This window comes from Melopsittacus undulatus, chromosome 1, assembly GCF_012275295.1.
Source record: "Melopsittacus undulatus isolate bMelUnd1 chromosome 1, bMelUnd1.mat.Z, whole genome shotgun sequence".
NCBI lineage: Eukaryota > Metazoa > Chordata > Aves > Psittaciformes > Psittaculidae > Melopsittacus > Melopsittacus undulatus.
Genome location: NC_047527.1, coordinates 128,551,671 through 128,569,688, shown reverse-complemented (window position 1 = coordinate 128,569,688; position 18,018 = coordinate 128,551,671). Strand labels below are relative to the sequence as shown.

At 37.3% G+C, this 18,018-nt stretch overlaps 1 protein-coding gene across 1 annotated transcript in view; it reads right to left on the bottom strand.

Moving 5' to 3' along the window:
- The window catches only part of HDAC9 (histone deacetylase 9), a 395,548-nt gene extending 379,729 nt beyond the window's left edge, over window positions 1–15,819 (bottom strand). Inside the window, exon 1 of the mRNA XM_031052375.2 lies at window positions 15,781–15,819. Coding sequence (XP_030908235.1) covers window positions 15,781–15,817 — 37 coding nt within the window. The 5' untranslated portion in view covers window positions 15,818–15,819. The remainder of the gene's footprint in view (window positions 1–15,780) is intronic.
- Window positions 15,820–18,018: the final 2,199 nt, after the last annotated feature.

Below are 18,018 nucleotides of genomic sequence, written 5' to 3'. Positions count from 1 at the left end.
CAAGCTTTACCAGAATATTCAGTCTAATGACAAAGTATGAATACAATTTGCACATAGGACCTGGGGTAGAATCAGGCTGCTTACTCCTATTGTAGCTCTGGAACAGGAAGCTCAGAAGAAACTGGGAATGCACCTGACCTGTAAGGAAGTTTTCAGCAGCTGCTTTCCATAACCAACCTTTCCTCAGGGCTCCCTGCCTCTCACTGGGGCCAATCCTGAGCTTGACATCCCTCCTACCTCCTAGGCCAACCCTCAGCCAGGCCAAGGCCCAGCTCCATCTTCTCCCCCAGCTTTCAAATCTGCCCTTCAGAAATGCTTCTTCTGGACCTTCCCAGTCATGGCCTCTCTTCCAGGGATTTAGCAAACCTTTCACCCAGTCCATGTATTTAACACAGCATCCGTGAATACTGCATCAAGTTCAGAGTGGCATACAACAGCGCCCAGAAAACTGCTGGCCACCCTGCTGAAAGACACTAGCCCCTCACTAAAGGCAGGACTTAAAAAGAAACTGTATTACAAAGACAAAAACACTGTCTCCATTTCCAAACCACCATAGTAATGCCACTTCGTTATACTGCCCATTGCAAGGGCAGACACAGCATGGCTACAGATTTCCATCTAAAACCACAGTACTTGAATGATACTACCTCAGACACCCACTCACAGCTCTAAGTCAAAATGCTACAGAAAAGCTTTGGAAGAAGAGTTGCTGAAGAACAGATTAAGGAACTGGTGGCAGATCTATTTTAGCTTTGCCTGGCTCCTTACAACTTTTAGAGCAGGCCTCAGCCATTTGTTAAATTGAGAAAATGCTTAAGTCTGCCTAAAGACAGAACACAATCAAATAGGGAACGGGAAAAAAGAGAAAAAAAAATAAAAGAGTCTATAGAGAAAAGCAATCTGCTTAATTTGGGTGACTTTTATATATATATACATAAAAAACAGTCTTTTAGTTCAGGAAGAAGAACAAAGAGTACAAACCAGATATCTTCTGCTGAAGATTACAGAATAGGGTGATGTTTGAGGAAGTGGTAATGTGACAACCTGAACATCTAAGGACTCTAATACAATATCTCATTTAGCTTTGCACTCCTAACCCAGGGAAAGAATGCCCTCTGGAAGGCTGGTTATCCCATTTCAGCTCCTACATTGTTCATCAGAGCCAGTGAAAAGCCCCCAGTAACCCTAATTCACACTGATTCTGCATCAGATTTAAAATAAATTAAGAAATATTTATTCTTGAAAAAGATGTGACTGCATTTCATTACCTTCTATATCAATACTGCTTAGGTGAGATCTCTTCACCACCTCACAGTTGGAACTGGCAATTTAAAAAGGCTTATTTTAGAGCCATGTAAAGCAGTAACAATACAACAATGGGGCCCTCAGAGAGAGGTATTTGTTTAGTAGAGTCTTATACCACCTAGCTTTCACAAGCAGGAAGCCCACTCTGACAGCAACAGCAGTTCCACAAACAGACATAGGTTTCTTGCCTCTTCAGACCTTATCACTGTGTGGCTCAATACAGCTACCACCTGACAAAAGATATCTAATACAGCCACTAGCAAAATGCCACAAACACAGTGGGCTTTGCTTCAAGAAATGCTAAAGCAAATAGAAGTTTAAGCACCCCACAGTATGTTTTCCCCTAACCTTGTTACAAAGGTTATACTGTACACACTTCTAACTATCAGGCAAAAAAAAAAAAAAAGTTTTCTTAACCTGAGAAGTCCCCAAGACCATCCTTTCAGAGTACAGTATTTTCAATCTCTCTTTTCAAATTATCCTGAATAAATGAAATATGCTCACAATACACTGAGCACATTGAGTCCTAGCCCCAGTTCATTCCAGTATTAGACAAGCCTAAATTAGGTATTTTCAAAGACACTACCTCTAAGTCTTTTCAATTCTTTTAATACCTTAAAATACTTTCCTGAGATTGAAACGTTTTCTCCCATCTGTCAAAATATTGCCAGCAGAAAAAAGATGGTAGTAATTTGTCAAAATATTTAATTGTGAAAATTATCTTAAAATCAAGCCCAACTCCATGAGCTACTTAGAATAAGCTGTCAAAGAGACTAAATGTTTTCAGGAGAGTTTGAAGGGTTTTGCTATATTTGTGATAGAAATGTTCAAGCAAAAGTCTAATGCAAGTAGTAAAATACATAGACAGTGAAAACTGTTTTTCTAGGTTTTCCCTAAAGCTAGAGTTTACTATATATAACTAAGATAATGAAAATTACAATAGTGCTCCAGGGAAGCTATATCACTAGGCAGGCTTTCTCTCTTCATTTACATCTCCTCTATATATCTGCATCTCCTTAGGAAAAAAAAACACAAACAAAAAATCCAAACACAACAACAGAAAGGAAACAATGAAACACACTCAACACACACAAAAACCAATACAAACAAACCACAAACCAAACAAAAAGTCCCAGGTAACAAAGCAAGAAACATCTGCTCATGAAGATTTTCAAGAGCTATCCCCCAGGAAAAAGCAAAAATCAGGAATAAACTGTTTCATGACTCTACTTTTATGCTTTTGATAAGCATATTTTACAAACATAAACCCCTTAAAATATCTTAAGGCTATAAAGTTAAGCACTCTGAAATTACAAAACTTCGGGTTTGGATTGTCTTTGACATTTTCATTTTGCAAAAATTTAATTACATGTTCATATGCTACTTACAATCATTGTATCTGGGACGAATGTTACTCATTTAACAAAAAGCTTCCAACATTTATTCCCTCCCTCTCCCCCCCCCCCAAGTTCAGTGATTAAATGATTAAGGTTCTCAACTCAGTTTATGGAGCACTTTATGCAGCCTCCTTCAAACACAGTTATTCAGTTCTTCACTGAGCTCCCTAAAACACTGAAGAAAATCACTTTGTAACATGCTTAACCTTTTCAGCATTTCTCCAGTATGAGAATCCTCTACACTGCAGATATTGAGTGGAGTCATCAGCTTCCATTGCAGACCAGTCTTCCCCTAGTTTTGCAGGTAAGTTCCCCTAACCCCATCTTCACCCAACTGCTCTTCAGTGCATGCCAACATCCACATCTAGCTAGTAGCTCTGCCAGTCCAGCTCCCAAACCTAAACATCTCTAACAACCTGTCTGGTACTGCTTATGTTCCCCATGGATATTCTGTTAGGATGTCTAATTAATAGACTACGTCTTCACCTACCAGTCTTTCACCTAAAATTTCACTCACCCTAGACTATTGGTTCTCCAAATAACAAGTTATTTCTGAACTGGGAAATACTATCCATTATGAAACAGAAACAAAAGCCCTAAAACTAGGATGCATCCCATCACCATGACACTGCCTTGTGAATTGTTGGTTAGACCTGGCCCCTGCCTCAGAGCCTGCCCAGTTTGCCTAAAGCAAGCACTGTATGGACCCTAGGGTCCAGAAGGAACTTTTCCACTTCTGCACAATACTGCAGGGGTTGGGAGTTATAGGATACAATTTAAAGGAGTCTCAAGAGCCTTTCTAAGCTACAGAAACTTCCCCAGTTCATTTCATTTATCTTAGAATTATATAAAAGTCCTGTATCGGATCCTCTTGAAACACTTTTCCATCTGTATACCATATCTGACTTAACCTCAGAACTAATGCAGAGCTTGAAAAAGTCCTTGAAAAACTGCTTTTTCCCTTTGTAAAAGAAATTCTCAGCCATTCCTTCAAGTTTGGACTTTGTAAAAGCTTCTACCATGTGTCAAGAGGGGCAGGGGAAGGTAGATACAAATGTCATTCCCTGAACCTCCACACAGGGGGTTCCCGGTCATTTCATACAATATGAGATTTCCTATATAATTGTCATCTTTTTAAAAGCTTGGTTCCCCCCCCCCCGTATTTTCCTGCTATAGTTACACACTCAGAGTCTCTGACAAGCTCCTGTGAAAGCACCTCAAGGTTAAAGAAATATCTGCCAACAAAAAAAGCTGGAGTCCGGTGTTTGGCTTCTCACATTAGTGAGAAGATATTCTCTCTCTAATTGCACTACAGAAAAAAGCTTCTGGGTTGATACAATTTATGTACTACCCTTCCTCACAAGTATATCTAATCTTAGGCACTACCCTTCTTCAGAAATACATCTAATGGTGCATGACTCCACATGCGCTGTTCCGTAAAATCTCTGTGCTAAGTGTGGGTTGTATTGTTATTTTTCTTTCATTTGGGGGGTGAGGGGAAGGGTGGATGCAGGATGTTACAACAGCCAAAACAAGGCTTAGATTGTCCATGTGAAATAGGCACTCTGAGAACCCCAGTGTGAAAGCAGTACATGCCCAAAAGTGTTTTCATTTTCAATAACTGTAGAAAGGCAGAATCTGTACTACACACCATAAGGTCCAAGGAAGCAGGATTTGACCTTGAGCTACAGAAACTATATTTTAGATAAGCCTTTTCCCAATATATTGCTATAATAAGTACAAAAAATGACATGGATTTTGCTACTGTACTGTAACTTGTCTAATACAGATTTTGAAAGACATACTTAATAAAGCTAATCTGTTTTTGCAACTTCCAACAAATACTGGTTTTCTGCTAAACCTGTTCATTCTTATACATTAATTTATGAGAATTATATTTGAGGGAGGAAGATAAATGGGAAATAAAACTGACTGAATCAAAAAGCTTTATTTCCCTGAAAGTGGTCAGATTTTTAAGCTCTTAGAAAATCTGCCTATAGCTATGTATTTCATTAAATTTATACAAATATATATATAAATAAAAGGCAGCTAAGGGAACTAAAACAACATAGAGATCAGCATGTTTGTCTCAGCTATATAAAAAATAAATCTGCTTATGTAGATATTTAAATATTTTTCAAATTAAAATATATCAAACTCTTCCCATAAAAAGAGCTACATACAGCAAACTGCCTAATGCAGACTAAGAGGTTATTGGCCTTCCTTACTGCAACAGCACATTGCTGGCTTCTTTTCCAACTTGTCCAGCAGGACCCTCAGGTCTTTTTCTGCAAAGCTGCTTTCCAGACAGTTAGCCCCAAGCCAGTATTGGAGCGTGTGGTTATTCCTTAGGCAGGGACACCTTTCACTAGACCAGGTTGCCCAAAGCCCTGTGTAACCTGGCCTTGAACCCTTCAGGGATGGGGCAGCCACACTGACACTGGCTAGCTCCCTTAAGTAATGGGTGCATCCCATCAACTCCCATAGATTTGTATGCATCCAGTTTACATTCCCTGATCTTCCTTTAGTGAATGTCAGTCTTCCTATTGGTTTCATGGCCTAGGATTGCTGAAAGTCTTACCAGACAGAGGTGAAGAAGGTATTGAGTGTCTTCGCCTCATCCATGTTCTCTGTCACCAGATCCCCTGTGCCATTCAGTAACGGGATGACATTTTCCATAGTCTCCATTCCGCAGCTGAAACTCCTGCAGAAGCCCTTTTAATTGTTCTTGTTCTTAAAGGCCCTTGACAGATTCAGCTTCAAGTGAGCTTTAGCTTTTTTAACCCAGTATCTCCCTCTTTCCTCCAGTCACCTGTTCCTGTCTCAGCCTCCTGTATGCATGCAAGTCATTAATTCCCTAGGTGTTCCCCAGGAACTCACCAGGTAGTTCTATACAGAGATAAGATGAAAGGAGTTACTCTCAACTCTCATTGCAAATTATTACATATTTGACTAACTGCTAAAGGAGCTTGCCATGTGGGTATTTTAGATGTTTCTAATGATTCCCCCAGTCAGGTCCTGCTGTGCCTTGAAAAACTCATCTGCTTCAATACACTGATTAATATATTGAATGCAGTCTCTGGCCATTCCAGACAGACACTCACGCAGTTTCTGTAGCAGAATTAACAGAATCATACACAGATAAGACACTTGCAAATACTTAGCAGGCTGTTCTTCCAGATGCAGAAATGGTCACATACAACAGTCTTTGTAGTTAAGATTATTTAGGAGATGATTTGTACATAGTTGAAGATATGCTGCAGCAATCTATCACATGTGCTGGAGAGGTCACACAAGTCAGTGAAACTGGGGTTTGGGGAACCTCATGCAATCAAAGATGAAGAAACTGTTGCAAGGACCCATCATTCAAACAAGCAACTTATCACTCTGTTCAAGACATTTGACTACTGTGGGAGTCTGCAACATATTCTACTATGAGACACTACAATAGTGTATTTGTTCCTTTCCACTGTGCGAGTCCATGACTTGAAGAGCAATCATCAATCACAGATCCTTCGTAGTTTATGATTTATTTACCTGTATCAGTACTTTGTAGGCACCTGAAATGTCCACACAGAAAATGAAATACAGCCACTTGATACAGGAACTGCTGCTGTTGGCATGTGCTACAGGTACAGCCAGTAAGCCAGACTAAAACATTACTGCAATAAAAATTTGCATCTATAATGAATGGTGTTCCTGCTTCTAAAATAACACTTCTTTCTGCATTACACATTTATACGACTACACTACTATGATGATCTGAAAAATTAATATGACAAGATATGCACACAAAGTACGTAAAGCATATGCTTAAAAGGCATACACTTAAAATCAAATGTTTCAAATCTCATTTGGCAATTAAGAGACATAAGTAGATCACTGCCTTTATATAAAGCCTCACAGATGACCACCAAGTTGGCATCTGTGTTGAGAGAGGAATACTAACTTTACCTTCTTCCACGATAATCTTTACTTTGCATTATACAACTCGAATAAATTTTTCAATATGAACCAACTAATATTATTTTAAACGCTTTGACATTATGCTCATTCACTTTTCCAAATCAGGTAAGATTTTTTGTTGCTCTCTGTCAAGTTTATGGAAAAACAACAGCCACTTACAATATCAATTCACATTAAAGGCAATTAGATTGGAGAAACAAATATAAGCAGTTATGCTTAAGGGTTTTTTGAAACCATGGTATTTGTAAGCATGGTAAAAATGATTAAGACAAAGTGAAATGACAGAATGGCCCTATTTAGTAAAGAGCATTCCATTCTTTGTCATTACCAAGCAGGGAATGGGTTTATGGTGTGAATGACGGAATTTGTAATACTGTTCTGAGATTTCAGAGCAGATAAAACGCAGTGCAGACAGGTATTTGTCAAACACAGATGTCACATATTAAGATGTATGAATAACTGTAATTCAGAATTGCACTCCTTATCTACTTTAATAACGAAGAGGAATGAAGGAGAAAGAGGGCAAACATAAAACCCCTTCTCTCCAGGCTTCTAGTCATTCAGTGTCATTAAGAAAGTTCTACCAAGGGCTGTTAATACATTTTCTACATATCTACCAGCTGACTCCATCCACAGCAGCACATGAAGTAATTCCAAAGGAAAAATGCAAAAAGATATATAGGTATGACTGCTATCAACCATCTCTAAATAACCTGAAAGATGGCACTGTTAGAAGCATCATATAAGGAGCATGATCTAGAAACCTTTAAAAGCATTTCTGCATCACACACAAATATACAGCCATACAAAAGTACAAATAAACCAACCTGAATTTTCTGACTCAATAATAAAAAAATCTGTTGTATACAACACTGGAAAATATTTTCCTAACTGTTATAAATTAAAAGTAATGTCTCATTTAAAAGGCATTTCTTATCATTAAAATATTTATGGAAGACTTCTGTAGGTGCCACACTGAATATGTAAGAAAAAATATTTAAGCTGATGCTGCAAAGAAAAGTAACAGACCTCAGTCAGGACACAAACCCAAGACCTGTGAGTCCTCAGAAGAAACAGCGAAGTTGCACATCAGCTTAAAACAGAGGACAAAATAGATGGCTGCCACCACGTTTTATTCATTCAGAATTGTTACTCATGTTTCAGGGAAAACTGCAAAACATTACTCCACACAGGCCAAAGACTGAAGTCTTGTACTATTAGGACAGCATTTGATTTCACTTTGCTATCTTTGCCTTACTCAATTTTGCCAAGCCTTCAGTCTAGTTTTGGTATTAAATATGTTCATCACTTGCTACACTTACATCATGTTGTTATAAGCAAGTCCAGCACCTGAATTCAGAAAGCGGTTGGGCAGAATCCCAAACCATTAAAAATTAGCTTCATAACCTTCTAAAACCACAAAGCTGTGAAGGTTACGTTTCATTACAAAAGGCATGATCGAGAATTTATCACATAAATCTGTATGACTCTTTACATCATGTACCAACCAACCGGGATTTATCCACCCTCACTGCAGCCAAATTCTTGTAGTAACAGACAGGTCTCACACACCAGTGCCAGTCTGTAAGTCCCAGCTGAAGCAGTGCAGAAGCTTTCTTGCATTTTTTTTTTAAGACATTAGTTACTCCTCTTGTCAGCCCTGAAATTCACAGCAAGAAATGGAATAACTGCCAACTTTTGCTGCTGAAATTCATGTTTAGGGAAGCACTGTCTTTCCTGCAGCTATAGATTACTTGGAATGAGAAATATTTAGGAACTCCTTCAACAATTCCAGATGAATGTATATTATCTCGTTAGCAAATGCCTCACTTCACAGGAAAGCAGGTAAAGAAAGAAATGAAAAGAGTTGAGTCCTTTTCAAACTATCCTGCTCCTACTACAGTCTAGATGGAAGGCTACTGATCGCTTGTATTCTCCTTGCCCATGGGTTTTCCTAAACCAGACGCATAGCCCGTAGCAACCAGTCTCCTTTACCTTTTGGGGACACAGTTGTTTAGGCCCTGCTAACAAGGAAGTGTTTCACAGAACCCAGAAAATTAGTAATAACCAAAAGCTTGATTTCCTCCCAACAACTGGTTAGGCTCTGTTTGTGGCACCTGACTTCAAAGGGAGGGATTCTTTTTAATCAGTCAAGGAATAAAAGAATTTATATGCAAACAATTAAGCTATCAGTTAAGCACAACAGTTGAATGTGGATTCATTAAACAGGGCTGCATCTGAGGTCTAAATTAGGCAGAGGAAATCGAAAGAAAAAGAAGAAATCTGTATCTTAAAATGTGATAGGGTCCATTTACACTCCTAGATGAGATTACTTTTCTCTACATTACCCAAAGGTACTTCCAAAACTGAGGGAGTATATTACATGGCACTAATCAGAACTTTTCTGCTAAGTAGGTCAAATGTTGAAACAAAATCTTGAAATCTTATGCACTGTTAAAGAAAGAAAAAACTTTCCTGAAAGCAGAAGAGCCAAGGTGCTAATCACTTTCCAAAATATAAAAACCATCTGCACAAACATTAAATGTAGCACTTTAAAATGCAGTCATACACCTGAGGCTGTTCCTTCACTGTCATTTTAATTCAGTTTGTAATAACTGACTGAATTTTAATTAGACAAATTACTTTATTTGCATATGTAGTTGCTTAACTTCACCAAGACTGACTTAACATTTCTTCTTTTTTCTGAAATCAAAACATCGCCAGTTCCAAATGGTCAGGCATATTTAGACCTCAAGAACATGTTGTTTATTTAGGAGAAAATTAATAAGGCAAAAGAGAGGGGGTTTTCTGGTTTTATTTGCAGTAGGTATATTATACCCTTGAACAGCTTCGAGTGTGCATGAGGCATCATGGAGAAAGGCAGTAACGGTAACACCAAAACTAAAGGAGAAACAGGTTTATTGCCAGGCTTCAGAAGGGACAGCTCTGACTGAAGGTTCTAGGTAAACACTAGATATGTGTATGTATGTACTGTACTGTACATACTGTTCTGTACTGCACATAACATTGCAAATTCATAAAGTAAAAATCTCTTTAGTGGAATATGTTTCTTAGTCATTACTCTAAAGCCTAATTGAAAAGTATCCCTCATTATCTTTATGTCTTCTTTCAAAATTCAGAGTCAAAGTACATAAAGGTTCACAGATGAGTATGAAGGGAGGAATTGCCACGGATTTAAATGGAAATACCATTAACCTCTCTGAAGGCATACGCAACACATCTCTGCCTGCCTCCTGGGCTAACTGAAAGCTGTTTAACTACAATTAGGACAGCACAGAACCCTTGCTGCTAGGAAACAGGCTGTATTAGCTTGGGCATAGTACCAACACAGTTTTCTGTAAACTCAGGATGCAAGCAGAATTGTTTCCAGCTGTTTACAGCACAGAAACTGTAAACTCCCATCTGTCTAAAAAGAATATACTGATTTCCTGATGGCACAGCTGTAAACACAGAATTAGGATTATTAATTTTGTTGAAGTATAACTGATCAGGGAATGATGACTGGAAGCAGCTGATTAAAATCTGAAAACATTAAAATATGTGAAATATAACATCTTTTCTTTAAAACAGGATGGAAAGAAGTGAGTAAGTTTCTGGGGAACACAGTACTTTGGTCTTAAAATAGAGCCAAAGTAACTTCCTGAATCAGGTGAGATTGGTAAATTGCTCCTTTGTCATGCAAAAATAACCAGCTTAGTTATACATCATTCTTATACAGTAATACTAGTATCTTGCAGAAGGAACAAATCACCACAGTAAAGAGTACTTGAAGGAAGAGGTTTATTTGAAATGAGAGGATCCTACCTACATACATAATGCTACTGTCCAAGTGAATGTTTGGTTTGTGTATATTCTCTATATACATAATTTGGCCTCTATTTCTTCACATACATAGGTTTTACATGAATATTAGCTATGTGTGCAAGAGTCACACAGGAAGAACATAAAAAGTAATTTTTAATCCAATGTCAAGCTCTGGAATGATTCTGTATTTCTCCCCTTGGTTTAACTTACTAGGATTTAATCCAAGGTACCAAATATGGTTTTGTGAAATAGTACATAGACCTACACATCTTTCTGCTCTACAAGTATGTGTTCAAGCATGAAAAATAACTTAATTAGCAAATAACTAACTTAAAGAAGAACAGTCTTCAACAGACATACTCAAAGTTTTGTCATGTCTTCATGGAAAATAAAGCAGTTCTCCTAATTCTATTTCCACACTAAGTATTCTTAGTAGACATGCATGACATTAAAGAAAGGTTTTCATTATAAACCATAAATATTCATTAAGGAACTACTGCATGCAAATACATGCCTGAGAAAAAGATTATATTCTTTAGAATTTTTGACAATTTATTATCAAACAGCATTCAACTCTACATAATGTTTCTAAATGCAGCAATTCAGAATAAGTGAGTACATAAAAGGATAAATCTGCTTCACACAGCCTAAAATCTTCTTCACAGTCTGGGAAAACACTACAACAGGGAAAAAATTCATAAGAAAAATCTTCATCTGTCAGTCAAAGATTCTCCTGGCATAACTTCAAAACTTTACTCCCACTTTGCTATACATTTTGATATAAAAGTTCATCCTTTCAAATCATCATGTTAGACTAAGCTAGCAATCTTGCTAGAATATCTGCAAACAGAAATCTGGAAGAGAGTAAAAAATGGCTGCAACTCCAAAACATACTTATGACCTCACACCTTAAAATTCAAAGTTCTGTTTATTCTTAAGTACTGTGTTCATCGGCCTAAAATAGTTTGCTTATTTCACTGTTCTCCCTGTGAAGATAGACATGAAAGAAACTGGAACCATAATACCAAACATGAAATGAATAATGCTGTTCACAGTTATTCAACAAATTTTACTGTTTACTTACAAATGATTTATTCAGTGAATACTTTCTGCTGTATGAAAATGATATATTAAGTCCTGCAATCTTCATGTCTCATTTGTACAAAATGCATAGTATTTGCAAATAGTTCCTATATAAAAGAAAGAAATAAACCTCCCGAGTCATATGACCATTTCTTGAATAAATGGCAGCAATAACAATCTTTTGCACAATAAAGATTTGAAAAATAGTAAGTTAATGAAAATATACAATTACCAGGATTATAAATTACAGAATCATCAGGATTATTTTGATTTATGAAGCCAAAAGTAATTACAAATGATGAAATAAGAGAGCTCTAGTAACAGCCTTGCTTAACAATATCAAATTAGTGAGCTGAGCATCATCTGAAAAATCAAACAGCACTAAAAAGCAGTCAGAGTGATAATAATTGTCAGCATCTGCTTTTTCACTGCAATACTACATCAAATCCAGCTGTAAGCATAGGGCTTTTAAACTTTCTCATTGAGTTGTGCACTCTCCTGTTTCTCTGCTTTACAGTTCAGATGTGTAATGATCTCATACAAGAACATCATTCTTCATACCACTGTTGCATTTCATCTTCCACCAACTCAAGGTAGAAAACTGGATCAACAAAATTAATCATACTATTCAATGAACTGTATTATTTAAAATTTTCTATTAACTCTTGAAACTTGTATTGCCAGGATGATGTGCTGACATTATCTGAGATAGAGAGGAAGCAACTTAGAAGGTTCAGAGAAGCTTTAAAATGTTACTATTTCCTACAAGCTACAAATCCTCCAAATTCTCCCTTTGGATTAAAAAAAAATAATAAAATAAAATCTTGATAAAAATCAAACCCTGCCTTTATTCTAAACACAATTGAAGTTACGCTTCCTATCAGCACTCAGGCATTGAAGGTAAGAGCACATCATGGAAGTTACATAAAATTCCAATCATGGCCCACATCATTTGCTCTCCACAGTAACTACACAAGATGGCAAATACAGCTGGACCTTACAAGTACCTATGATGGGGAGGAAGATTACAGACAGACGAAGCATAGAAATGTGCAATTGCCACAGAGGAGTTCTGCTACAAACTGTGAAATCCTAGCTAGCTTCATTTCTTCCACATACCTCCAGGAACAACTACATAGATACTGCAGTATTAAAGGCCTTCCCTCACTATTCCTCTTTCTGACCTCCTCCCACCTGCGCAAGTATGAAACAAACAGATTTTAGAAACATTGTTTAAAATATCCTATGCACCCCCCAACTTAGAGCAGTGGTCAGGCACACTGTACAAAACAACCCACCCAATAACTGAAGACTACTTTGATGCTACATATTTACTAGTAGTTGATTTTAAGGCATGACTTGTCTTTTTGTAACATTATTTTACCTATGTTGTGGCTACAGAAACAGTAATGCTTCAAACTGGAAAAAACGTATCTGGCAGGGGGTGGGGAGTGTGCAATGACCTTTTCCTTAACATTGACACTGCCCAGCACCAAAATGGCACTGACAAAAGTCATCCTGAAATTATTTTACATTTGTTTGCACACCCTTTCATTTATAGCTAATTCCAAGAGAAAAAAAAAATTAACTAGAGGAGGAAAACTGTCTAACAGCAAGCTACACTTGGAGACAGACCTTGAAAGAGTAGGTTTCTTGGCTTAAAATAATTCCTTCCCCTCCAATATTCAGAATCCAATGAAGTTCATTAATTTCATTGAGAGTCAATTGAGCAGTTAATATGAGCATAAGTCTATACTTATTATGACTATTAACACCACAGATTTTGGAATGCCTAATATAACAATTGCTTCGAGATTATATACTCAATTGGGAATACTGGTCTGAAACACTAGACACATTTGGTGTCCCAAAGTCTGGGCTCTGGTAGCAGGGATAATTAAGTTTTAAGACTTCTAAGCTACAATGGCTATTTCTAAGACCAAAAAGAGATGGTTTCAGGAATATGCCATCTCTGTGCATATCTGAGTTCTGAAGAGAGAGGAAAAAGAACTCACAACCAAAAACCTGAAAAATTAAACAGACTCCCTGCACTATTTGGTTAAAATGTCATAGTTTTAAAACAATCACTTTTTGTCTCCCATTTGGCAATAAATTTGGTAGTAACATTTAAAATTTTTTCCTCTGCATACAGAAGAGCTAATAACTTATTTTTAGCCTAGTTTCCTAAGGAAATGAAACTTATCCGTTAGTCCCTCATCACAATAACTCTTGAATTCATAGAATGATTTCTGCCAGGTCTGACAGGGTGTAGAACATGTCAGGTTCCCAAAAATGGCAGCTGGGAAAGCTGCCTTCAGTAGACATCTGGGAGAACACCCGGGAGCCTCTCCCCACCACCTCTGAGAGCAGGCTGCTATAGCTGTGTTGCTAACTGGTCTAGGAAGAAGGGTGGGAAAGAAAAGGCTGTTTTTGTTTCATTGGCTTGTTTGCTTTAACAAAAGCTGAGATGACCATATATTTCCATAATTCCAGCTCAGCTGCAAATGAAAATAGCATAGACCAAATCCCTCACTGAGGTGTGTCTTGTCACAGGTCCACCAGAACTTTTATGAACAGTATAGATTTGCTGAGGATCCAGCATCAGGCACTGCAGTGTAGTGAAGACTGAGGTGGTGAAATTTGTTACTGACGTGAATGAAGGAAAACTTTGAAGGATTCCACAAAGATGCCCTGTATTTAGGGAACTGAGTAAATTATTATTACTATTAAGCATCATCATCATCTTCAGTATAAAGAAGCAGAGGGCAGTATTAATGATTAAGATGTCTGGAAAACAAGCTTATTTTGTCACTTCAGCAAAAAGTTACTTGCTAATTACCCTTCCATTCCTCAGGTGAGGGGTAGAGATGGCTTCAAAATGCAACACATTATGCAGCTATCACTACTCTGAAATTTATGTATTACTGTTAGATTTTAATTTTTACTTTCCTTACAGTACTTGATGCTACCCTTGATGGCTCTCCAAAAACACTGGCATTAAAAGACAGTTATGTGAAATCTTTCATTATAGTACACCCATACTTCAGGGCAAGAGTGGCTGGCAAGCACTCTTAGCTGAACCTTCCACGGTCCACCATGTTTTCCTATGCAACATTAAATGGAATTACTTCAGGTTTTCAGTATAAGAATATAAATAAAACTATGATAATTTCAAAATCTCATTTTTATCAACCTCATGATTCTCCTGAAGCATTTGGCTTAATGCTTTTGTCTTTCAAATGTAAATATCCAAATATAAGCACAAAACACAGAAGTCACTTTGCAAATACATGTTGCAGAAACTATGAAGTATCAATGTGAACAGACAACTTGACATCATGTCTTAAATGAAGAACCTAAAATGTACCAACTATTCTTTAATTATGCCTTGCCTAGGAAAAACACCTGTTACTGGAGGGGATTTTGGTTGGTTGGTTTGGTTTTCATGGTGTTTTTTGCTGGGAAAAGTATCATTAAAAAGCTGCTTATACATTTCAAGTAAAGCTATTAAGTAAAGAAATATGCTGGGAACAGAAGTTAGCACATCCCACTACATGAACAATGCTATAAAATAGATTCTGAACTGATGTGCCCTCCCCTAGTTTTTGGTTATATTTAGCCACATTACAGACACATTATTGATCAGACAAAAATAAATAGCTGTAACAGCTGAAATCCCTATTACAACTTTTTTGACTACACACGGAATCTAATCTAACTCCCATTCAGACCATTAAAACAGGCTAGAATCTTCAATTGCACTGCTGCTGAGACACCAGGCTTGAACTTCATACAGACTTCATAGTTGATTGAGAGTTTTTTTGAGCATAGCAAGCATAAACCCAGCTTATTTTAGTTTTAACTGTACAACTGCAGATCTCCACTGTAAAACCACTTCAGGTTATCTAGGGTATTAAAAAGTGAAATTACTGAAAAACATTTGCTTATTTAGTGTATTATTTAGGATTTCTAACTATAATACTTATTACTAACAGGACCTGCAACATAAACCACAAAACAAGGATTTTTCATCCACCAAGTTGTAATAGCAACCAACTCAAACGACTTCAGCTCATGAAGGACAGCACAGTATAAGATACAGTACTTGAAAAAGAAATGGAAGTTCATTTTTCAACTCATTCAAAAATCACAGAGGATCACATGGAACAATTTTCAATTTAGATATTAAATGAAAAGAACCTACCAGTAAGAGCATACATGGTCTCGTCGATGTAACTCATGGCAGTTTAGAAACCTAGCAAGGCTGTTGTGATATTAAAAGCAACAATGAAGGGAAACGGTTAGTCAACTAGCTGGTTCTGTTATTCCCTCCCACTTCTTTCAGCAGTACCGAACTCTGCAGGCTTGTAAATCAGCTTACTATCCCAGTTCTTCCTTTTATTTGTTTAAATCCAGTTTTGCAGGATTATTACAGTGTTTCAAACCAGATGTTCAATACTTGTAGCCATAATAAGATACCAGCTACAACATCTAAGTAGTAATAATCTATGCTTACTTGGAGGGGAAAAAAATAAAATCAAAAAGAACCAAAAACACTACCTAAGAGTAGCTTTTCTCATTGCTGCTTTGAATTGAAGCTAACAAAATGCAAACCATCCTGCATTACTTGGTAAGGAAGACTAAATTAACTGTATTTATCATTAGCCAAGTTATCTAACAGACTAGATCCAGCTGACTTTGGAGTAACGAACAGGATTTTTTATGAAGGCTTTTATGCATCTGTACATGAACAGGGGATACCATCTAACAAAATACCAGTATTTTATAGTCAGTTTATACTGGTCAAAGTGATCAAGGGTAATGAAACAAAAAAGAACTAAAAAATCACCATTATTTTTTAATTGACATTTACTTTTTGCCATACAGCCACATCTGTAAATGTATTTCCGTGCATGTACTGCATGTTTCTTTACTGCAGGTAACAATCTGGTTCTCAATTTCACTGCTGAGACATGTTTTTTTCTAACAGACAATGTTTAACACCAGATGTAAAAGGAACTCTGACAGAACTAACACAAACTCATTGTCCTGATTTAGTAAGCTCTTAAAAACACAAATCACCACTTTCAGCAACAGTATTTGGGGAAGTGGGAAGAGGAAAATCCACCAAGACATCTCCATTTGGTTTTGTGCATTAAAGTAACATAAAACAGATTAAGACAAATTGGTTAAAGCTAAGCCGCAGCAATAGCCCAGGTTTACCTTTACATCTGTGGTCTCATGGTTTATTCAATGCTTTCCTTTGGCGTTTGTAAAGTACATCAAAGATTCAGTGCCTAAACAACCCAGGGCTTTGGGTGTTTCGAGTACTTGCAATATATTATGTACTAGATCAATATTCAACTTCTCTCACTACAAAAGAAAACCCTCACACCGAAAAACAATAGCTGCTGAAGACCACAAGGAGCTGTCCTCTCTGTGCCCCCCACCCTGTAACACAGCCACTGTCCAAGCCAGCAGCCTGCAGAAACCCTTGCTTTCTTGAAAGAATGACAGCACTCAGCAGAGACACTAACTTCACCTTCTCACACATTTCTTTCTTTCTTTTTTGCATCCATAGAGATTGCCATCTAACACAATGGAGAAGCCACATTTTGTAAGATTTTACAATGTACCCAATAGAAATCTACCACAGATACATCACCTTTCATGGCTGGACAATTCTAACAGCATTCTTCTTGCATCTTCCCAGTAACCTAGCATGCAGTTGGACACTGCCAAGCTCCATTTGCTGAAGATCGTGCTTCAGACCTTACAATAGTTCTATTAATTTCTTACATATTTACTTACTAAACAGCCTCTGTGGAACCATTTCCCTTCTACTGGGAGGAAAAAATGACAAGACTTGCAGAGAGAGACCATTCAGAGTGTGGAGATTATGAGAAAAGACTCTACTCAGCCAGAAGAGAAATATGGACTACGTGATGCTACCAGGTTTTGAAGTTATTTCCTTGTGTAGCAAGCAAATATTTCATGTTCATAAACAAATCACACTACAGCTACTGTGCATTCCCATAGTTTCATTTCCTTGACAGTTAAAACATTTATGGCATTTAAAACATGCATGTATGCACAGCTGGTCTGTAATCACTGCTTCTTAACACTAAAGCTGTCCTTTAGCTTAAGGACAGCTTTTCCCTCCCTTATAATGGCTGCACATGTGTGAATAAATCTCATAGATTTGGAGCAGTTTTGATGGCTTTCCATTACACACATTCCGAGAAATGGGGGGGGGGGAAAGGGGGGAGGAGGACAGGTGTGTAAGTATTTAGCCATGTTGCATGTGCCAAGAAATTATGTTCTTTTGAGGATTTTTAATTATTCCTTTTCACTTCTGAACAAATTACTGTAACACGGCTCATCCAAAGGCAAATTTCTCATATTTTTAGCATGTACTGCATGTGCCATACAGACTCTGTGA